The 23,976-nt window shown below is 43.2% G+C and overlaps 1 protein-coding gene across 1 annotated transcript in view; it reads right to left on the bottom strand.

Moving 5' to 3' along the window:
- Positions 1-2,288: 2,288 nt before the first annotated feature.
- Positions 2,289-23,976, bottom strand: part of CYB561 (cytochrome b561) — a 35,275-nt gene continuing 13,587 nt past the window's right edge. Inside the window, exons 3-6 of the mRNA XM_077460124.1 lie at positions 14,141-14,239; positions 10,058-10,161; positions 8,243-8,400; positions 2,289-4,084 (exon numbers count right to left, since the gene is read on the bottom strand). Coding sequence (XP_077316250.1) covers positions 3,889-4,084; positions 8,243-8,400; positions 10,058-10,161; positions 14,141-14,239 — 557 coding nt within the window. The 3' untranslated portion in view covers positions 2,289-3,888. The remainder of the gene's footprint in view (positions 4,085-8,242; positions 8,401-10,057; positions 10,162-14,140; positions 14,240-23,976) is intronic.

The following is a 23,976-nucleotide window of genomic DNA, read 5'->3' as shown; positions in this document are numbered from 1 at the left end:
CGAGATAGCCTAATGTTTATAAATTGGAATAGAAGAAGAGGAGGCGCGCCACCTAAGTGTAACCGTTGCATCCACCAGCAGCTTGCCTTGCCGATCTCTGAACCTTACAGATGACCAACTTTACATGCTAAACTTGATTCACATAAAGCGAGTACATTTATTCTTATTTAATCATTACCAAAGATTGCACTTAAATGATGCACCCCCTCTTCTTCTTTTCCAATTTTAAACTATTTTTACTGTATAAAACACAATACTAAACATGCCTGACCATTTCATTTCTGCTGCATTCTTTCCCACATTCACACATGGATATAGAAAAATGTTTTATCAGGTCACACATTTTTTTCAGAGAAACTGACAATTTTAATACTCTTCAAAAAATAGATCAAAACATTAAAACAAATATATCCTGTAATATAGAATATCACATTCTCTTGTAAACACAGGAAATTACAGTTGTGCATTTGGACATACAAATTTAGCATTTTTTTTTTTAGTGTAACAAAAAATAAAAATAATAATTTGGCATGGCAGATGGTACTCCAACTTTTAGTCCCATCCTACAAACCTGAGCATAAAACACATCACAAAGACCACTAACAGCTGTTCTGCAGTACGACAAAAAAAAAAAAGACTATATATTTGTCACAAAATACAGTATATAAATGGCACAAAGAAAGGACTTAAGAATAGAAACAACTCACCACTGAAGTCAGCTCAGTAATAAAGGCTGCAGATTTCCACTGGTCACCACCGATTCTACTGAATGGCTATGTGGTCTCCTGCATGATAACTCCTCTACCTCTCATTATCTCATTATCACAAATTTACATTAGATAGCTTAGCTTTAGCAGGTCACCTGTTTTACAACATTAAGAATTCCGGTCAGTACTAATATAAATATATATATTCTAAGCAGCTGCAGGACTCTAGAACATGATTTACAGAGAAATGTGACATTGGAGAGGAGGGACAGAATTCCATAGGTGAGATATGCTGCTGGAAGGGATAACCTGTGCCGAGAGGAATATGGAGGCTGCTATTGCTGGCAAAGATTTCTATTAAAGTAGAACGCCGTGCAAACAGTTAAATACATTGTAAATACATATATGCCAAAAGAATTGTAATTCTATACAGCCAGTGGTATAAATGTACTTATATCTGGCACACCTTGGTAAGTGATATGCTTATTTCCTGCTTCTGCAATGCAGCTTTCTATGTTGTCTTTCAAGCCTACTCACCATTACCCATAGCTCCCAACTGTCCCTGATTTCGAGGGACTGTCCCCGATTTGGAACAAAGTCCCTCTTTTTTCCTCATGTGTCCCTCATTTTGATCTGATATATATAGTTGTATATAAAATGCACGTTTTATCTTTAAAAAGAGGTTTCCAGTGCTAAACCTTTCATCCAATTTTTAAATGGCTCCATTTGTAAATGTCAAAAGCCAATATAAAGGACTAGTAGTTGTAAAAAAAAAAGCACTTGTGAGTTTACCAAATCTTTTTTTTGTATAATTCTCCTTTTAAGGAGGTGTGGAAGGAGGGTGTGTCCTGTGCCTGCATACTTTTTCTAGTAGGTGTCCCTCATTCCCATCTCAAAAAGTTGGGAGGTATGCCGTTACCTCTGCAATTAGCAGTGAACAGATCCAGGACCTGTGTATAAGAGATGTAAATCATAATTAGCTAAATAAAAATGGAAGATATAATAATAAACAGATCTATATTTCAACTGTGTATTGTGGTTTGCCTGGAGTTTCACTTTTATATTTTCTAACCTTTAATTGGCCACATTTGCCTTCGACCAGGAGTCTCCAAACTACGGCCTGCGGGCCACATCTGGCTACAGCTTGGGTGAGTGGCATGTCCTCAGACTCAATTCAGAAGCTGAGGAATCGATGGTCACTGCTTCTGATGGGGGGACCCTGATGCAAGGGTGAAACCCTGATGGGGACCCAGATTTATGGGGAAACATTGTAAGAGGGACTCTGATGAGAAAGGGGGGCTTTTGATATTAAGTTCATACATTTACATTTTATTCATTAATTTATAAAACCTTTTTTTTTTGGCTCACCAATAATTGTAAAATATATGATGTAGCCCTCATACTGGAAAAGCTTGAGACCCCCTGCATTGGAACAGAAGGAGTATAAATATCAAAAATGACTTACTATGACTTGTCCTAGTCTATCTAGTAAGAACCGTTCTACACCGACAGGTGAAATATGATGAAAAAAAAAACAGTTCTTTGCAAACAGCACAACAATTAAAAAACAGACTGCCAAAGTTACTTGAAGTAGAGTTTCTCTTTAATATGTGCTTTTCTGAGCAGGATGACAGGTGCACCTTAAGGCATTTGAAGATTGTCATTAGAGGCCTGATTACCCTAGCACTGAATATTGATAGAGCTAGAACGCATGGGCACTATACAATGTATTCATCCAAGTTTCTGGCATCGTATTTAGGGCCCTTTCAAATTTTGGGGAGAACAAGTACCGTATATGACTGTGTGGAGGATCCAAGCTCTGACTACAAACAGCTCACAGTAACAGGTGGCGTGCTCTCTCTTCAGAAAGACCCTTTATATCACTAACAGCCACAAATCACAAACTACATCTACCTACTTAAAGCGTTTCTTAACCCCAAAATTATTTTTATATCCTGGTCCCTTAAAGCAGATTACACAACACAAGCACTGTGCTGTTTAATCTGCCCCCCTCTAAACTGTAAATAAAAAAAATAAAAAAAACAATAAACCCCGAATCTGACACTTCCTGTATGGCCTCTCTAAACAGACCACGATAACCAGGGCTGCTCTTCCCTGATCACCGTGGTCAAAATGCGCCCCTCCGTCATACGCTGCCCTGCTCTCCTCTCACCCCCCTCCTTCCTCCCTGTCAGCTCCCTCTCTGTCTCTGCTCAGCCCCGCCCCCCACCGCTATTAGAAAAAAAAAAAAAAAAACTACAATTGTCACTGCCAGCATCTCCATTAGACGCTGGCATACCACAATGTATTTTCAGCTGTCTTAAGGCCGGTCACGTGACTCGCGCCCGCTTTACAGCTACGAGACAGGGCTTCTGCGGATGGAGCCGAGCATGATCTTCCCAACTGACGTCAGAGGGAGATCATGTCCCCTCCCATAGAAGCAATCCATCAGTGGTGGAAAGCTGCCGTGAGTCACGTGACCGACCTGCAGACAGCTGATCAGTACTTAGACTGTTTTAAAAAAAATGCTTTACACCGTGTGCTATACCAGGCTCTAATAGAGGGTCTGGCATAGACTTAGACAAATAGGTGCACAAACCCTTTAAACTTGCATGTAATGCTTATTTGGCTAGAGAGAAACATTCAAATATCTTGCCTACACTGGAAACAAAGATGTCTACAATCCACAACTTCACCTAAATCCATGAAAATCATTTAGGTGAATTTTAAAGGCCTCTTTGGCAGTGTTATGAAAGGCATTCATGTCCCGGACTTTATTCGGTTATAAAATAAATTAGGCAGAGCATGTCCACATGTAGCAGAGAAATCCAATAGGGCATACTTGCTTTTTGCACACGGTTATTAAAAGAAGCCTTAAAAAAGAACAGCAGGTGGCTTCATGTATGAAGGTGAAAGGGGAACCTCTACCCATAACCGCCTGGCACCTCTTCATGTCTGTAGTGCAGGTTAAAAGGATGAAATGTCTGGTTGCTATGGACAGCAGAGATAGTGAGACTTTTAGATTCCACTTCATCTGTGGGGTTAAGGTGTTTATTTTAACTGCCTAGATTTATATTGGGGATGTGGAAATTATGTATTGATTGTAACCACACAGAAAAGAACCTCCATACATAGAAGAATCACCATTAACAATGACTACTATAGCAGGACATGGGTGTGGTCAGGGTTCTGTTGGGCTCTCCCCCCCTTCTGTCAGAGTTTTGAAGTCAATGGAGAGAGCTTGTTCTTCCGGTAATGTCGGTCGCCTCCACTCCTCCCGTGTAAGGATGTAGACAATCACCATCCCAAATGCTACAAGCAGCAATCCTAATACATTGATAAGAACACCTTCTGGTGGCAGTTGAGAGTATTGATCTCTGAAAAAATAATAATGGGTGATTAATAGCTCCCCAAACAATAACCGATCATACATCATGAACACTTGCATGCCGCACACTTATTTTAAGGTTCTAGTTCAGAAGATGGTGCTAAAACATCGAGATCGACTTCAATTAAAATGTCTTTATTTTAAAAACTAAAGACTTGCCTCATTCTGCCTTTCTGACCAGGTGAAGTCTGTTCAGAAACCAGCACTTGTGGAAGTGTTGATCTGAGCGTCGATCTTCTGTGCTCAGTGCTTTCTCCTTCTGACAGTCATGCTACTACTGTGCCTTGTACTGACATTGGGATTAATGGGAGGAAGCACTGATCACACAGGGGCAGAAGACCGGCACTTCTGGAACTCCTGGCACTCCTGGAAGAGCTGGTTTCTGCACAGACTTCAGGGCAGCTTTCATCCAGCCTTTTTGTTTGGTTGGAATTTGGACCTCGTCATCAGAAGGTTATTTACAAGCTCTCTTTGTCAGAAGGAGATCAATAGACTTGTTTCAAAAAGTAATTTATACATTTCTAAAATACACATGTCAAACCAAGAATTCCAGGAGCAGGAAATACAAATGCATGTTGTACATGATTATTTTATTATATTATAAGACATGTTTGTGTTCCAAAAAAATAAAATAAAAATAATTCTATAATGCATCTGTTCCCCACCACTTTGAATACTGAGCACTCAAAGATCACTGATCGCTCAGTTCTGTCTTCACTGGTACCGGCTCTCTCCTATGTGTCTCCAGTGCTCACTGGAGCGCTGGGCTGTGGAGTGGAGGAGAGTGGCGGGCTCATTGAGAGGCTGAGCCAGATGCCTGGTACTGTAAAGATCTTTCCTGAGCTTGGACTGGCTGAGTGACGTCAGCCGACAATGGATTTTAGCCCACTGTTGGCTGAAAACAGGTCACAGGGGTGCAGAACAAACTGTAGTTCTGTGACCCACAAGAGAACTACCGGCAAAATAGCTTTGGCTATACTTTGCCCTCAAGACGGTAAGTACACAAACAAAAAAACATCCAAATCGACTCTACAAACCAATTTTCCTGGCGACATTCATTTACCAATTATATGTTGTAGAATGGTCTTTCTACATACTATGCTATGAAAATGAAGGTTTAATATGAAACAGCATGTTTTTTTTTCACACTGCTGTATTATCTCTTTGAATGGTTATCTTCTCAGTTGTTAAAGTGGTTGTAAACCCTTACAAACCACTTTGACCTACAGCATGTGCCGTAGACAGCGGCGCGCAGGCGCACTGAGCGCGGCATTTCCAACAATGGAGCTGCCGTGCGTGTCGGCTCCCCTGCGCATGCGCGGGAGTAACGTCATCGCGGCTCCGCCGAATGACAGCGGCGGAGCTGCGAGACCTCACCGAGAAGATGGATGCGCCAGACTACAGGGGACAGCGGTGACATCGCTGGCTCCTGTGTCAGGTAAGTGACACATAATGGGCTACTATGCGATGCATAGTAGTCCATTATGCTTTGCAGGGAATGAAAGAGGAAGTTGAAAATGGCGATTACATCATTCCACTGGTCCAGCTTTGACCAACTGCTCCAGGTTGATCCATGACAAATTAAGTGCTACACAGCATGTAACATTTTAGCAGTCTCCCTTCTCTTGCTCTCTGAAAAAAAATAAGCTCTTTTCTTTTATTAGAGTGCAGTCATCCATTCAAGTTTATATATGTATTGTCATAACTGTGGAACCTGTAAATCATTATAAAAGGCACTGCTACTACAGTAATTGCCACTGACTTCCAGTCCTATGCTGAGCAGTTGTCCTACTGCTTACTGTACAAGGGGTGGTCGCTCACTTGGCACAGGCACCATTCAGAGAACAAGTTGTATTTTCTCAATTAGGGGTGAGTTCGGTGTTCGACTCGAAAGCATTTTCTACTCGAACATCGCCTGTTCGGCAAATTCAGAACTTTGTGGACCGTTCATACCAAATTCATGTGGTACGAACGGCCCACAATGCACTACGCCATCGCAGTGTATTGTTGGATCATGATTGGCCAAGCATGCACTGTGACCCCGCATGCTTGGCCAATCACAGTGCCGGCAGCGAAGAGAGCCATAACTGCCTGTGGCCAATTATAGCTCAGGGTGTTTAGTACATGCCCCACACTATATAAGGCCGCCAGCACGGCGGCCTTGTGTAGTGTGTTCCGGCGTGCAGGGCATCTGCAGGAGTTAAAGTGGGTGTTGTGTGCCTCCAGCACAGTATACACCTGAAGATACCCCTTATTGCTGGTGTTGTCTGTTGCATAGCTTGCATATTAGCCTTTAGAATTAGCACTTTTGATTTTGAACGTTCGAGTCCCATAGCCTTTATTGGGTTCTAAAGTTTGTACGAATTTTTGGTCCGTTCGAAGGTTCTGGTGCGAACCGAACCGGGTGGTGTTCGGCTCATCCCTACTCTCAATGAATGCACATTGTTCTCCGATTGGATGAGGTGGAGATTGTAACCTCACTACCCAGCATCTCCACTTCGTCAATCTACAAAGCGCTTAGTATTGCTTAAGGAAATACAAACGTTTTCCCTGAATGGCACAGGACGTAGAAGTTAGAGGAGATCGATGTAGTGATGCCTACTACACCGATATCCAGCTTCCACAGGATCCCATAGGTATGGCATATACATCGATCCAAGCTGGACCAATGCAACGATGTCAAAATTGACACCTAAACTTCAGTTTTAAAGATCACCTGTCATAAGAGAAATCCAGGGGCTGACCTCATCTTGAAATGCTATTTGCCCCTGAATTCAGTAAACTTGAGTCACAGGAGAATTGAGCGAAGTGCACCGCCCTGATCTGCACAGTTCTGGGTCAGTGATTTAGAAAGTACTGAAGTCAGAAGGTCAGCATGGTTTCAGGCAATGAGGATGAGGTCTATGGTGGCATCCTCTCATGGTAGGTTTTCTTTAAATGCGGATCACATTTGCTGATACAGTAAAACCTTGGATTGCGAGCATAATTTGTTCCAGAACCATGCTTGTAATCCAAAGCGAATTTCCCCATAAGAAACAATGTAAACTCAAATGATTTGTTCCACAACCATTTATTCATAACTCCTTCAGTTTATAGTCCATTAAGATTCAAGATTATAGCAATGTAACCATAAAATGTCCATCCACAAATGGAAGCCTCCACAAGGGAATTAGAAGCAAAATCCAGCAGGAGCTCCAGAGTATAAAAGAGAAGAGAGGTGCCTCTAAGTGTAGCATATGTTGCTAAAATGTTGTACCTTCATTAAATGTAACCATATCGCTACACTTAGAGGTCCCTCTCTTCTTTTTTTATACTCAGTTGTGACAGGACGCTACTTATATATCAAGTCAAAATTTATTTAAAAAATTTTGCTCGTCTTGCAAAACGGTCTCAAACCAAGGTTTTACTGTACATAGGTGACCACCAGGAGGAGCTTTTTTATTTGAATAAAAATAATGATCCTCATGTAAGAATTTAAACAGCTTTTAAAAAAATTACTGGTTATATTGTCATATAACCAAAATGTGTACCGTCTGAAAACACACAAATGTTTTACTTACAGATATCACAGAATTCACACTTCAAACAACCAGAATCCCCATAATAAAAAAGCCATTATACAACAGTCTATGGAGCTCCATCCACTATATGTATAAGAGGAGCAGACATCATCTATGATGAGAACCAGCAACCCTTACCAGATCATTTGTACAGAAAACGAGACGGTAACCATAGTAATGTCTTTTCTTTCACACGTTTACAAAATCAATTTCTATTCCACCGATTGCATCCACCATGGGAAGAACATCTTGGCAGAATCAGTTACTCTGCAGGCAGTCACAGAGAATCCCAGACGTGAACTGAAATGCTCTGCAGGCCTTATTTATTGAGTCTCCTAGAACAACTCTCTGTATTGGATCACCAGATTCAAGGTTTTATTATTCAGCTTTTCATTTTCACTTCTAGATGAAAACATGACTGGTTGCATTGAATGAATGCAGACAGTTGATAAAGACTATGCACATAAGCTGGAGACCAGGGCAATGCATAAGTAAAGCAATTTGGCACTAAATACACGACATGTGAGCCCCCCTGGGACCAGCACCAACATGCCATGTTCTGATCTACAAAGGTGAAATATACTCACGGGATTGAGAAGAGCACTTTCTCTGTAAGGCCAAGCAGGCATGTAGCAATTGAAGTCACCAGAAGTCCCATCCCAAAGAATATGTGTAGAGGCTTACAGAAAGTTTTGTATGCAAAGGCCATTCCAGGAACGAAGAACACGATAAAGCCAAGTAGCCACTAAAAAAAGAAAAAAAGAAAAAAGGAATATGGCAGGGTTAATCAATACTCATCACATAGATCATGAGTAGCAAGGTCAGCCGGTACAGGCAGCAGTCTAAGGGCCACAGAAATGCATACCTCCCAACTTTTTGAGATGGGAATTAGACACCCCTATCAGTAAAAGTATGCAGGCATAGGACACACTCCTCACCACGCCCCCTTAAAGGAGAATTGTACAAAAAAACAAGATTGATTAAATCCACAAGTGCTTTTTTTACCACTAATATTCTTTTATATTGGCTTTTGGAATTTACAAATGCAGCAATTGATGAATCCGATGAAAGGGTTAGCGCTGGAAAACACTTTTTTGATAGATACATCTATATAGATCAGACCAAAATGAGGGACAAATGAGGAGGAATGAGGGACAGAGGGGCATTGCTCTGAATCGGGGACAGTTGGGAGCTATGGAAATGTAATTACACAATTCCCAATAATACAGGCTCATCTTCCCTCTCGATTTTCAAGAACAGTGGTCATCATAAATAAGCAGTCTATGAAGACAAAATTAGAGTTGCTGATTAGTTGCACCAGCCAGTAGATACAAGAAAGCAGCAAGTCAAACAGGACATCTACTTTGCAGAAAATGAATAGTGTTGATCTCTCCGTTTTGAATTCATCAGATTCCTTCTCATTTTTCTCCTCATTTCCTCTGTCATTTTTTTAAGCATTTACATCTCACAGCATTTGTATGAAACGGCATCAAGCACATTTTCTCATTGCTACCCTAAAGCCTGGTACACACAGGCCGAACGTCAGGCGGTTCAACAGAAACCAGCTGGCATTCGGTCCATGTGTACAGCAGCCTGTGCAACTGAAGCTGGCCAAATGCCTGGCTACTGTTGAACGGGTATGCTGGAAAAACAGTTGCCGACCGGCTTTTCAATCAGTGATTGCAGCCAGTCCCCTGTTAGCTCAGCATGGAGATCGCTGTACTAACATTGCATAGTTAGTGCAGCAAGCTCCTCTCAAACTCTTTTACGTTTTTTCCCCATAGTGTGTACCCTGCATAAGCCCCTCTCCATAGATGCCATTGTTTACGTGCACCGCACTGATGATGTTCATTAAGCCTCATACAGCTGTGTGTAGTTTGGGCTAAATGGCTTTGTGATCTACCAGTTTATCATAGCTCCCAACTGTCCCCGATTTAGAGGGACTGTCCCCGATTTGGAATAATGTCCCTATGTCCCTCAGTTTGGTCTGATCTATATAAAATGCACTTTTTATCTATCAAAAGTGTTTTCAGTGCTAAACCTTTCATCTGATTTCTAAATTGCTGCATTTGTAAATTCCAAAATCTAATATAAAGGAATAGCAGTGGAAAAAAAATCACTTGTGAGTTTAACTAATCTTGTTTTTTTGTGTACAATTCTCCTTTAAGGGGGCGTGGTAGGGGGTGTGTCCTATGCCTGCATACTTTTGCTGATAGGTGCCCCTCATTCCCATCTCATAAAGTTGGGAGGTATGAGTTTATGGCTATCCCGGACCAGTGAAAGGTGGCTTCTGACTTGCTGACACTGTAGTGTATACACACATTCAGAATTAGTGAAGCTGTAAAGATGGGATCATGTTTTGCAGAGAAGAGAAGAGAAGAGAACTGCTTCTGCTATCTTACCTGCAGAATGTAGAAGCTGAAGGTAGCAATGCCTAACCAGCTGTGCATGCTGTACATGTCTGGGATTTTTTTCTTATGGTGGAACTGAAACACAGCAATGATCCCTGAAAAAGAGCAATAAATGAACACAAGTGCCAATCGGTTAAGTTTACATTTCCCTCTGCCTCCACATGCATTGCGCTATTAGGGGGAGATTTGCTAAAACTGGAGCACTCAGAATCTGGTGCAGATGTGCATGGTGGCCAATCAGCTTCTAACATCAGCTTGTTCAATTAGGCCCCTTTCACACCGAGGCGGTTTTCAGGCGCTACAACGCTAAAAATCACGCCTGTGTAGCACCTGAAAAAAAACAGCCCCTTTCACTCCAGTGTGAAAGCCGGAGGGCTTTCACACTGGAGCGGTGCGCTGGCAGGACGATGAAAAAAGTCCTGCTAGCCGCATCTTTGGAGCGGTGTATTCACCGCTCCTACCCATTGAAATCAATGGGGCAGCGCGGCTATACCACCGGCAAAGCGCCGCGGCAGTGTTGCGGGCGGTTTTAACCCTTTTTCGGCCGATAGCGGGGGTTAAAACCGCCCCGCTAATAGCCGCATACCGCCGCTAAAACGAAGGTAAAGCGCAGCTACCGCCACTAAAACGACGGTAAAGCGCCACTAAAAATAGCGACGCTTTACCACCGACGCCTGCAATAGAACCTGGAAGCTGATTGGTTTCTATGCTGCGCTGCACCAAATTGTGGACCCACTTTTAGTAAATAGCCCCCATTGACTCCTTAGCTTTGCTTTCTGCTCAGTGTCTAAAAGTTTCCCTATAACAATTCTTAGTGACCACCATTTCTAGGTAACAATTTATAGTTCTTGGACAAAAACATAAGGGGTATTTACTGCTGCCAAAGAAAATGCAACAAAGAAAACTGCCCATACCCACCTGCATAACTGACGGGTTGCTCTTAGTTAGGCCACATTGTTATCAGTCCTTCCATTAGAGCAGGGGTCTCCAAAAAGGCCAGTATTACTGTTCTTCAGACAACAGGGGGGCCGGATTGTAGTCAGTGGGGGTAGAAAATGTCCTGGGCCCAGCATCAGTGAGAATAAACATCGTTGGTATCAGGGGGAGGAATAGAACCCCATCGTTGGTATCGGGGGGGAGGAAAAGAACCCCATCGTTGGTATCGGGGGGGGGAGGAATAGAACCCCATCGTTGGTATCGGGGGGGGGGGGGGAATAGAACCCCATCGTTGGTATCGGGGGGGAGGAATAGAACCCCATCGTTGGTATCGGGGGGGGGGGGGAGGAATAGAACCCCATCGTTGGTATCGGGGGGGGGGGGGGGAGGAATAGAACCCCATCGTTGGTATCGGGGGGGGGGAGGAATAGAACCCCATCGTTGGTATCGGGGGGGAGGAATAGAACCCCATCGTTGGTATCGGGGGGGGAGGAATAGAACCCCATAGTTGGTATCGGGGGGGGGAGGAATAGAACCCCATCGTTGGTATCGGGGGGGGAGGAATAGAACCCCATCATTGGTATCGGGGGGGAGGAATAGAACCCCATCGTTGGTATCGGGGGGAGGAATAGAACCCCATCGTTGGTATCGGGGGAATAGAACCCCATCGTTGGTATCGGGGGGAGGAATAGAACCCCATCGTTGGTATCGGGGGGGGGAGGAATAGAACCCCATCGTTGGTATCGGGGGGGAGGAATAGTACCCCATCGTTGGTATCGGGGGGGAGGAATATCGTTAGTATCAATGGGAGGAATGTTGCGTCAGCATTGTAATTAGTGGGAGGAATAGTGCCTCATCATAAAGCCACTTTCACACTGGGGTGGTGGGTGCACCGGCGGTAAAACGCTGCTATTTTTAGCGTCAATTTACTGTCAATTTTGTGGCGCTATTTGAGAGAAAGGGCTAAAACCTCCATAAAGCGCTGCTGCAGGTACTATTTTCAGCGCTGTAGCACCTGCAAAGCACCCCAGTGTGAAAGGGGTCTTAGTGTCAGTGGCAGGAATTATGCCCCGCTGTTGGTATCAGTGGGAGGAATAGTGCCTCATATCACTGGGAGGAATAGTTTCCCAAGGGCCGGATAAATGCTAGCAAAGGGCCGCAACCAGGCCTTAACCACTTGCCGCCCACCGTCAAATGACGGAGGAGCAGTGCGGCTCTGGTTCTGAGTGGACGTCTTATGTGCGGCACACACATGAAATTGACTCTCAGACCCCATTCACACCTGAGCGTTTTGTAGCTTGACGCCTGAAGCTACAAAACGCTGGAGGGGAAAAAATCCATTATTCTCAATGGAGATGGTTCACATCTCCACTCCAAGTTGCCTGAAGCCCTACGCCTGAAGCTCAAACAAGTTCCGGACCCTTTTTTGTCGCGCAAATCGGGCTGATTTGGGCGTTTTTCTTCATTTAACATTGGTGACCTTTTGCCCTGCACAAATTCGCGGTAAAAAACGCAGCGAATCGCAGTAAAAAACGCTGCAAAAAACGCTTGAAAAGCTACGCTCAGGTGTGAATGCAGCCTCACAGTGACACTGACAGCAGTGGGCAGCAGCACAGATGATGACACCTCACCGATATGACACATCCCCTCCTGAGTCACAGTGACAGTGCCTCTCCACGCCAGGGGGTCACTTGAGTCCAAACAGCACTGACAGTCCCACTCCTGGCTTGCCTTGCTCCTGTCCCGCAGACCCGCACACGAGGCTCTGGCAGCTCCACTCCGCTCCCTTGCACCGTGACATCACACAACACGTTCAGGCACCACCGCCACCATTCCACCCAAACACATTGTAGCAGGCACTTGGATTGTCTCCGCTGGCTCTGAACCGAAGCTGCGCATGAGCAGTTCCGAGCCGATCGTCACAGTCATATTTTTTTACCGGCAACCTTTTCCTCTCACTACCATTTACTGGCAAGAGAAGAGTGCCCATTATTTACTGGCGGTTGGCAACACTGCTTGTAAGCACCAGCAGGAACCCCATCCTGCCAAGTAACAGACAATGATTTGTGAATGAATAAAGCACAGTTCTCATATCCTAAGCCCCTTGTAGTTATGTGTACACACTAGTTTGCAAAATTGCACTAAAAAATAATTTGCACTAGAGTATAATATGTGTCAGGGATATACATCTCCAGTGAGCTGTGTGTTCACATTTTTAGGACTATCATTACAAGTGTTCTTATCTTCTTCCCATAACATTAAATAGCTATAGCAAACATCTGATATACAAAGTAAATGTGTTCCTGGCTGTTTTTAAACTTTCCTGCCATGGCGATTCCTGGTGGGAAGAATTATTGGCATCCTCACCCTGTAGGCAAGGCGAGACTAATAAAATACAGATGTATTATCAGGGGAAAACTGGAAGGGTATGCTTTTCTGGGGGGTTTTTCGCCTTCCTCTTGATCAACTGTGGGTATAGGATTGGGTATATGGGATTGTATGATATTTTTTATTTTATTTATTTATTATGGTTGAACTAGATCAGTGGCCATCACTGATCTAGTTCAACCATAATAAATAAATAAAAACATTGACACCCCAGATGTTTTGGAACTACATTTCCCATGATGCTCAACTACACTGCAGAGTGCCTGAGCATCATGGGAAATGTAGTTCCAAAACATCTGGGGTGCCAAGGTTCACCATCACGGATCTAGATGGACTTGTGTCTTTTTTTCAACCTATGTATACATCACAGATCATTACTCTTACTGCTAAGCTAACCACAGCAAAAGACTGGTAGGGTGTTAAACAGGCCATAGATGAGTTGAAAACCGAACAAAATTTCTTGTCGATTGTCAGGTCGTTTGTTTTTCACATCATTACTTTGTCAGTTGGGACATGCGATTTTCGTGCAACAATTAAAAGTGCCTGATCCAACATGCTACACAAAACAAATGATGGCACAATCGTTTGTGACATTTTTATTTGTCGCTCAAAGGAAGGTTCGTTTTTTGACTCATCTATGGCCAGTCTTATGCCCTCTACATTGCAGAGATTTGCAGTTTTCTATAACTGCCAGTAACTACAAGAGAGTTCTAGCAAGTAGCAGATGAAATAGTAACATCTTATACTCACCCACAAGCGAGATGATCAGTGCCAGGATATGTAATGCCCCGTGCAGTATCTTCGTTGCTCTCTTTGTTTCATGTCTAAACACTCGATACACCAATAAAGCTGTGGCAATGAAAGAGGCACATCATTTATATTAGTCGGTAATTACCACAGTTCCGCTTAAACTACTATGACTTAAACAGCGTTGTTAAAGATAAGAAAATACTGAATTTTTTATTTTTATTTTTTAATCAAAAGTCCGTAACTAAAGCCTTCATCCCCATCTCTAAGCATTACCCACCCCTGGCTGCTGATCTATGTCTAATGACCTGCACTGATAGCAAAGGGCTACTGTCTTGTGATTTACCACAATGGGACAGAGGTGTCATTGATGTGCGGGCATTGATTGACAACCTGGTTTTATCCTAAGGCCCCTTTCACACAGGCTGTCCGATCAGGTCCTGATCGGACCCTCCATTCACCTTTATGGAGCAGATGTCAGCAGTGACATGTCCATGGACATCCGCTGCCATCTGATCCTGTCTGGAAAATGCAGAACTTATGGTGGTCCTATTTTCCATCCATCTGGTGGATCAGATCGGATGAACATGGACAGGCGGCCCACTTTCACCCGATTTCCCCATAGAGGAGAACGGAACTCAGTCTGTCTCCACTCTGAACAGTGAGCCGAGACGGACCCGTCATCTACCTTCTCAGTGGGGATCAGCGGAGCGATCCCCCCCAACGAGCAAGCAGATTCCGTCCAACGGAGGTGCCCATGTGTGAAAGGGGCCTCGCTGTGATATGGGAGAGGCAAGATGGCTTTGCCCAATGGGAAATAACAGGGTGTAGATGAAAAGTTTGGAGAGAAGTTTTTATTGTTCACCAATTTTGCCTCAGTAAAGCTGGATACACACTATACATTTTTCTTTAGATTTACCAAAACGATATAATATGAGGTCAAACCTAAACACTTTCAATTTGTATGCAATCAGGCAGGCCCTTGCACTACATAGTTGAAGGTAAATCTAAATGGAAAACTAACAACAAAAGTTGTATGGTGTGTGTTTGCAGCTTTAGTCAAATAGTACATATTTGGTCGCTGTTTCTGTAAATATGAAAAAAGTGTAGTTCTAACAGCAAAAAAATAAAACCTTCAGCACTCAGGGTTTCTTCTCTAGGGCTCATAACACAACCCTCATTATAGGCATTAAAAACAAATACCAAATATACTGAGCACCCTCCAGACCCCGCTACACATAGCAGCTGTAGTGCCCCACATGACCACACTAACCAATGAGAAGTGTTTCTTTCTTCTGACACACTTTTCCAGAAGACAAATCCTCATTGGTCAGCACGGTCACATTATTGCGTTGAGCAATGAGTGCTTGCCATAGGAAGCCTTATGATGGATACTTATTCTGGGGCTGTATATTGCAGTGTAAGCACTATATTATTTCACCAAAGTCTTTCCTCATTATCCACTATTTGATCATGTACAAAAATTGGATTCCTTACCCCTAGAACGGTTTCTGACGCTCTATCCTTTTGCAGAGGATTTTGCCACAAAATGAACTTCTCCTCCTGCAATCAACCCACCAGTGCCTTAAAGCCCTGATCATCCCTATAGAACAGGGATATACAATTAGTGGACCTCCAGCTGTTGCAGAACTACAAGTCCCATGAGGCATAGCAAGACTCTAACAGCCACAAGCATGACACCCAGAGGCAGAGGCATGATGGGACTTGTAGTTTTGCAACAGCTGGAGGTCCACTAATTGCATATCCCTGCTATAGAAGATGCTCCATCCTTAAAGAACTCTAATGATAAACATCACAAGTAATTTCTTTATATCTACTCCCTGGTAGGATCTGCCCTTCAATCCATGCTCCTCACTGCATTCATTTCCCAGGCTTTTGTTGACTCATCGACCTACTAAGCAGGGATCTGACACTCAATCTATTGATTGCATTCATTCGCTAACTTTATCATTGACCTTTATGTATGATTCGGCATTGGATACTAGCCAACTTATGCCTTTAGTATCCCTTTCTTCTGTCCACCTCCACAGGGAGAATTGGTCAGTAAAGCAACAGTGTTGGGGCACATGGGAATGCAATTTGTACAACGTGCTGCCGGCAAGATCCTTCAAAAAATAACATGCCCAAGCGCATGAGCTACCAGAAAGCCTTGTTACAACCAAACAAATGGCAACTGTCCCAACCTATAACTAAATCGCTCCTAACTGGCCCTGATTTTGAGGGACTGCCCTTCATTTAGAACAAAGTCCCCCTGTCCCTCGTTCTGGTCTGATATATATAGCGGTATATAAAAGTTACTATTTATCAAAAAGTGTTTTCCAGTGCTAAACCTTTCATTCAATTTCTAAATTTCTGCTTTTGTAAATTTCAAAAGCCAATATAAAAGGAATAGTAGTGGTAAAAATGCACTTTTGGGTTTAACCAATCTATTTTTTTTATATAATTCTCTTTTAAAAAGGGGGGGGGGAGGGGGAGCATCCCATATGTGCTACAAACTTTTGCTAATAGGTGTCCCTCGTTTACATCTCAGAACGTTGGGAAATATGTAACTAGTCTTAGCAGCAAGAAGCACATGAAAGGGCAACACACATCAAAAGCAAACTAGATTTCCCAGCTCAATTACCAGCTAACCTGCAACAAAACCAAATTGACCCTGCTGTGGGGGCACCCGTCACGAGGGAGGGGCCAGGAGCACTGAAGAAGGACCCGAGAAGAGGAGGATCTGGGCTGCTTTATGCAAAACCACTGCACAGAGTAGATAATTATAATGTTTGTAATTTCTAACTAAAATAAAAATGAGACTTCATTTTACAAAGCTCACACAGCTAATACCAAACACATTGTGCTGGCACTGAGGTCAGACCTTTACTTTTCCAAGTTTAAAATAACTTTCAGCTGACCAGACAAAGATTTTCAAGCGTTTGTAAACCCTACATCTATTTTTCAGTATGTTTGGTCTCATGCCCCACTGTGTAGTTTTCTTCTAATCATATTGTAGAAGAGCCAAGTTGGAAAGAAAACGGTCAGATAAATCCTAGATACGATCTTAGAACTGTTATCTAATATCTTGGAATCACATGGCTTTTATTTCTTCTTTTACTTGCCCTTGGGGCTCTTCTGCAGAAGTTGCAGCAGGCGGTTTGCTGCAACTGTTTACTATATTTAGGCAACCTACCTATATTATTCAAATTACAACTGATGGGGCAGCAGATAGGATTCATCTTAGATGGAAACACTTCGAACTCTACATCGACGTTGTAAATCACATTGCACTGTATTAGAACCTCTATACACTCTCCGGCCACTTTATTAGGTACACCTTGCTAGTACCGGGTTGGACCCCCTTTTGCCTTCAAAACTGCCTTCATTCTTGGTGGCAAGGATTCAACAAGGTGTTGGAAACATTCCTCAGAGATTTTGGTCCATAGTGACATGATGGCATCATGCAGTTGCTGCAGATTTGTCAGTTGTATATCCACGATCTAAATCTTCTGTTCCACCACATCCCAAAGGTGCTCTATTGGATGAGATCCGGTGACTGTGGAGGCCATTGGAGTACAGTGACCTCATTGTCATGTTCAAGAAACCAGTGGTGAGATGAGCTTTGTGACATTGTGCGTTATCCTGCTGGAAGGAGCCATCAGAAGATGGGTACACTGTAGTCATAAAGGCCGCTTTCACACTGCAGCCACCCGAGCGTTAGCAGTAAAGCGCAGCTCGTTTTAGCAGCGCTTTGGCACCGCAATTTGGGCCGTAACGGGGTGCTTTTAACCTCCTTCATTCCAATGGGCAAGGAGCAGTGCTCCTAAACCACCCCAAAGATGCTGCTTGTAGAATTTTTTCTAATGTTCTGCAAGTGCACCGCCCCAGTGTGTGCAGCACTCGGGCTTTCACACTAGGGTGGCGGGGGAGGCAGTTTTCTGGTGCTATTTCTATTCATTTATTTATAGGCGCTAGTTCTAGTGCTAAAACGCCTGAAAAACTGCCCCAGTGTGAAAAGGGATGGACATGATCAGCAACAATACTCAGGTAGGCCATGGGGTTTAAACCATGCTCAATTGGTACTAAGGGGCTTAAGAAAATATCCCCCACACCATTACACCACCACCAGCCTGAAGCGTTGATACAAGGCAGGATGGATCCATGCTTTCATGTTGTTTACACCAAATTCTGTCCCTACCATCTGAATGTCACAGCTGTATTTGAGACTCATCAGACCAGTCAATGTTTTTCCAATCTTCTATTGTCCAATTTTGGTGATCCTGTGCAAATTGTAGCCTCAGTTTCCTGTTCTGAGCTGACAGGAGTGGCACTCAGAGTAGTCTTCTGCTGCTGTAGCCCATTTACTTCAAGGTTCGATGTGTTGTGCATTCAGAGATGGTATTCTGCATACCTTGGTTGTAACGAGTGGTTATTTAAGTTACTTTTGCCTATCAGCTTAAACCAGTCTGCCCATTCTCCTGACATCAACAAGGCATTTTCCTCCACAAAACTGCCACTTACTGGACATTTTCACTTTTTCCGACTAGTCTCTGCAAACCTTAGAGATGGTTGTGTAAGAAAATACCAGTAGATCAGCCGTTTTTTAAATACACAGACCAATCCATCATCGGGCACTAACAACCATGCCACGTTCAAAGTCACTTAAATCCCCTTTCTTCCCCATTCTGATGTTCAGTTTGAACTTCAGCAGGTCATCTTCATCACATCTAGATGCCTGAATGCATTGAGTTTCTGCCATGCGATTGGCTGATTAGCCATTTGTGTTACCAACCAATTGAACAGGTGTACCTAATAAAGTAGCCAGTAAGTGAGCCTGTCATTTCCAACCTCATAATATATTTATTTCTGTCCATGAATGCTACATCAAAATTGTATTTTTTGAATTTTATTTCCTTTATCCTAGGCTAGGAATCAAAAGGTAGTCCAACATAAAAAAAGTTCAACAAAGTTGTAATTTTTAGCAAATCAGACCTCCAGCTAAAGATATGCATTTGAGAATAACGTATATATTTTTCAATAATTAAAGTAATAATATTTGAGGTTTTTTTCATGATTGCCCTTCTAATAATATGCTCTACAGCAGTACTCTACTGGGAGAGGAAGAACCAGCACCCTAAACCAATCAAGGCCCAATATGGTTGCAGATTACCATCATTCTAACACAGGCTTTCTCAACCTTTTAAACGTAGAGGAACCTCAAAAATTATTTTAATTTCTCGAGGAACCCTTATTAAAACTAATTCATCAGGACTCAATAGGAACAATGCCTCTTATATTGGTGGTCAATAGTAAGACTGTCCCCCTGAGCCCTTGTACACACGGTCGGAGAATCCGTCGGAATGTGTCCTATCGGACCGTTTTGTCGGATAATCCGACTGTGTGTGGTATGCATCAGACTGATTCCGTCGGAATATCCGTCGGACCCAATTTTACCACATGTTGGAAATATTTCCCGACCAACTGGGCCGGTCGGACATACTCCGATCATGTGTAGAGAATTTTGATCGGACCAAGTGCCACGCATGCTCAGATCAAATTCCTACATCAAAGCTATTGGCTACTAGCCTGAATGTAGTCCCATCGTAACGAAATTACGTCATCACGTTCTGAAAGATCGGATTTTTCGACAACTTTGTCCGACCGTGTGTATGCAACAGTTTCGGATAAGATCAGACTGACAAAATCCGACGGATTTGGTTGTCGAAATCTCCGACCGTGTGTACAGGGGCTTAAAGTGGTGCTCGGAATGCCACCCTAAAGACAGCTAAAAGGATATTTGGTGTCATGCTGCTGGCTTTGCTAAGTGGTGCTGAACCTTCAACTCTAGGCATCATCAAATAGGTGGTTCATTAGCCACAGCTTAAGGAACCCCTAGCAACCTCTGGAGGAACCCCTGGTTTCCAACACAATGTCCAACCAGCACTTCGGGGAAGGTTACGAAGGAAGCAGAGTCACTAGAATTAATTTGAAAGGGGGTGTGAACTGCAGGTATGGAGGATACCTGTCACTTTAACCACTTCAGCCCCGGCCTATAGACATATGACGCCCACAGATGGGATCTTCCATCCTGGGTGGGCGTCATAGGACGTCCTCCGATTCCCAGCTGTCAAGGGGCGCGTGCGCACCCGCGTCATCGCTCAGGACCCGGTGCGTGTACCCGGCGGCTGCGATGTCCGCCGGGCAACTGCGATTGCCCGGGAACACAGCAGGACCGTGGATCTGTGTATGTAAACACACAGATCCACGTCCTGTCAGTGGAGAGGAGACCGATGGTGTGTTCCCAGTACAAAGGAACACCGATTGCTCTCCTCCCCTTGCGAATCCCCTCCCCCCATAGTTAGACTCACATAGGGAACATATTAATCCCTGCAGCGCCCCCTGGTGTTAACCCCTTCCCTGCCAGTCACATTTACACAGTAATCAGTGCAATTTTATAGCACCGATCGCCATTACTAGTAAAAAAAAAAAAAAAAAAAAAATGCCATAAATCTATCCCCTATTTTGTAGATGCTATAACTTTTGCATAAACCAATCAATAATCACTAATTGCGATTTTTTTTTTTTTTTTACCGAAAATATGTAGAAGAATACATATCGGCCTAAACAGAGGAAAAAATATATATATATTTTTTTAGATGGGATATTTATTATAGCAAAAAATTTTGTTTTTTTTCAGAATTTTCGGTCTTTTTTTGTTTATAGTGCAAAAAATAATAAAAAAAATAAAATAATAAAAAAATAAAAACCGCAGAGGTGATCAAATACCACCAAAATAAAGCTCTTTTTGTGGGGGGGGGGGGGAGGAAGTCAATTTTGTTTGGGTGCAACGTCGCACGACCGCGCAATTGTCAGTTAAAGCGACACAGTGCCAAATCGCAAAAAGTGCTCTGGTAAGGAAGGGGGTAAAATCCTCTGGGGCTGAAGTGGTTAAAAGTCATGTAGGCCATGTGTCTGATCATACCGCAAATAACAATCACTGCGTGTTGAGCTACTGACCTCTTAAAAAAAAAAAAAGGAATAAATAAAAAAGGAATATGCTACATATACTACACAGGACACCTTATATGCACATTGTTTGTGCTTCATTAAGTAACGAAGCAAGGAAAATATTACTGCCTTGGATCCTGAATTAAAAAAAAAACTCAGCAATGGCAGTTCTCATATTTCTATACGGACAGGTTCTTCTAAACATATGCAAAAGCAGCCAAGAAAGTGATCAGAACCCTATGAACATTTGTAAATGAGCTTTTGTATTAGTACAGATTTCCATTATGCAAGTCTTTGTCAGCAACTAATTGGTAGAATCCATGCAATGACACACTTGCACGCTATTCCTGCATCCTTTTAATTCTACAGTGCACCGAACGCTCATGTTTCAGAGTGTAAAAAAAGAATGAGGAGGAAGGCGCGTGATCAACCGCTAGGATCAAGGCAATACAATTTAATTCAAGTGCAAAGTAAACAAATGCCTATATAAAACAATAAAAAAGTTCCTACGTTTTCATAAAAAGTTGGGTTACAAAATACATACATTAAAAGTTTGAAAATTTGATTTGATATGCCCATGCAAGGGCAAATACTCAAAGTGGGCTGACGCGTTTCGGGGGAATTTCTCTCTTCATCAGAGCCTTGCAAAAGAGGAGAACAATCTGTATAGTGCAGTAGACCAACATGAAAGGAGCAGCTAGTTGGGAGGTATGTCACGTGGTGAGTGATCAGTTTTCCTACGCTCTAGACCTGTCCACATCCCAACGCTCTGCCTGTATGGTGTAGAGAGATGTGCATTTCTCTTTCTGTGTGGGTCTGTCAATACTACCTGCATCCAAGAATTGTGAGGGTGCTGCAGCCGGCATGCATCAGCAAAAAGACAGGAGGCAGATGCTTCTAAAAATGACTGAAAAGCCTCTTGCCAGAGAGTGCCTTCAGCTAAGGGAAAGTTTTCAGAGTTTCCAAATATCGTCACCCGGAGAGACATCCCTGTCTGATCAGGTTTCAGACCTCAAGCCGAGTAACCAGGAAAAATAACTTTGCTGTCATTGTAATAAAGAGGCGCGCTTGTGTTCCACACCTAGGGAACAGGACACTCGGACACCTAGATACCAGCTTTACACAACCTTTTAAGCTTTATTCGAGTCCGAGAATGCACTTTGGCCTGCAAAAACACCAGAAGTCGGGTCTCCGGCCTCAAGTTCACATCAATGCGTTTTTTTATTTATTTATTTAAAAAACAAATAAGCCCTAAAAGAAGCGAGTGCTAAGGGGCAACTCTCCCAAATCATATTTGTTTTGCTTGTTTGCTAGCAAGATGACCACCACATTGATCGTGCACACAACAATATATAAATATTCTGAAAAAGCAGAAAAAGCACTTTAAAGAAAGCTCTTACATCTATTTGCATTATGAAGAAATACATTTTTAATGTTCACAACGCAGGCATTGAAATCCTTGCTCTTTCCCCATTACTTTCTAATGCACTAGAACAGTGATGGCGAACCTCGGCACCCCAGGTGTTTTGGAACTACATTTCCCATGATGCTGGGCTACACTGCAGAGTGCATGAGCATCATGGGAAATGTAGTTCCAAAACATCTGGAGTGCCAAGGTTCGCCATCACTGCACTAGAATCTTGGCCTTTCAATGGAAATAACCAACAGGCGTTTCTAAAGCCGCCCATAGATGGTGCAGCAGGGTGATTGTACCACAATTGATTGATCAACTTGTGTACAACCAGCATGTCAGTTTTTTAGTATGTGATTATTGCCTGGTAGCTATAGCTGCTAGCAGTAATCACAGTCATCTCCCAGCAAGGAAAGCTCCCCGTGCCACAATTTTCACTGGCTGCATTGCATTCTGTGAATGGGCAAATGAGACACTGACATTCAACTCCTCCTCCACCATTCACAGTACGCAATTCACTGTGTGATGGTAATAATACAAGTTCTCTTTGTTAAGATCTTTGAGAATTTATACATTTACAATAAAAGGCTTTTCTGGTCATACTGCTCCTATGGATCACAGGAGTGTAGTTTGTTCTGCACTCCTGTGACACGTTTTCAGCTGACAGCGGGCTAAAGTCTGCTGCTGGATGACGTCACTCAGCCGGTCCTGACTTTACAGTAGCGATCCACCCACATGCCTGGACCGGCAGCTGACTCAGCCTCTCAGTGAGTTGCTGGGAGACTGAGCCAGCTTCTCCCACCCGCTCCTTAGCCCAGAACTCCAGTGAGCACTGGAGGGGCAGAGAAGAGAGCTAACGGCTGACAGTTAGGGCTCTTGGCTCAAAGAAGAGGTGAGAACTGATCGCTCAGTTCTCGGTGCAGAGGCATTGAGGGACAGATGCAGCATAGTATTGATGCTGCATCCACCTAGGTGAGTATACATTTTTTGGTGGGAAACCCCATAGAGTGCACCCATAAAGTATTCACAGTGCTTCACTTTTTCCACATTTTGTTATGTTACAGACATATTCCAAAACGGATTAAAGTCATTATTTTCAGGTGCATGCTCTTTCCACTGATCATCCTTGAGATGTTTCTAGAACTTGATTGGAGTCCCCCTTGGGTAAATTCAGGTGATTGGACATGATTTGGAAAGACACGCACCTGCCTATATAAAGGTCCCACAGTTAACAGTGCATGTCAGAGCTGAAAAGAAGCCATGAAGTCCAAGGAATGGTCTGTAGACCTCTGAGACAGGATTGTATGAAGGCAAAGATCTGGGGAAGGGTGCAGAAACATTTCTGCAGCATTGAATGTCCCAATGAACACAGTGGCCTCCATCTATAAATGGAGAAATTCTGGAACCGCCAGGACTG

Source organism: Lithobates pipiens, unplaced genomic scaffold, assembly GCF_037356315.1.
Source record: "Lithobates pipiens isolate NorthernLeopardFrog02 unplaced genomic scaffold, aLitPip1_a1.2 Scaffold_28, whole genome shotgun sequence".
Lineage (NCBI taxonomy): Eukaryota > Metazoa > Chordata > Amphibia > Anura > Ranidae > Lithobates > Lithobates pipiens.
Note: the sequence above shows the minus strand (reverse complement) of the source record. Positions and strands in the feature narration are given on the sequence as shown.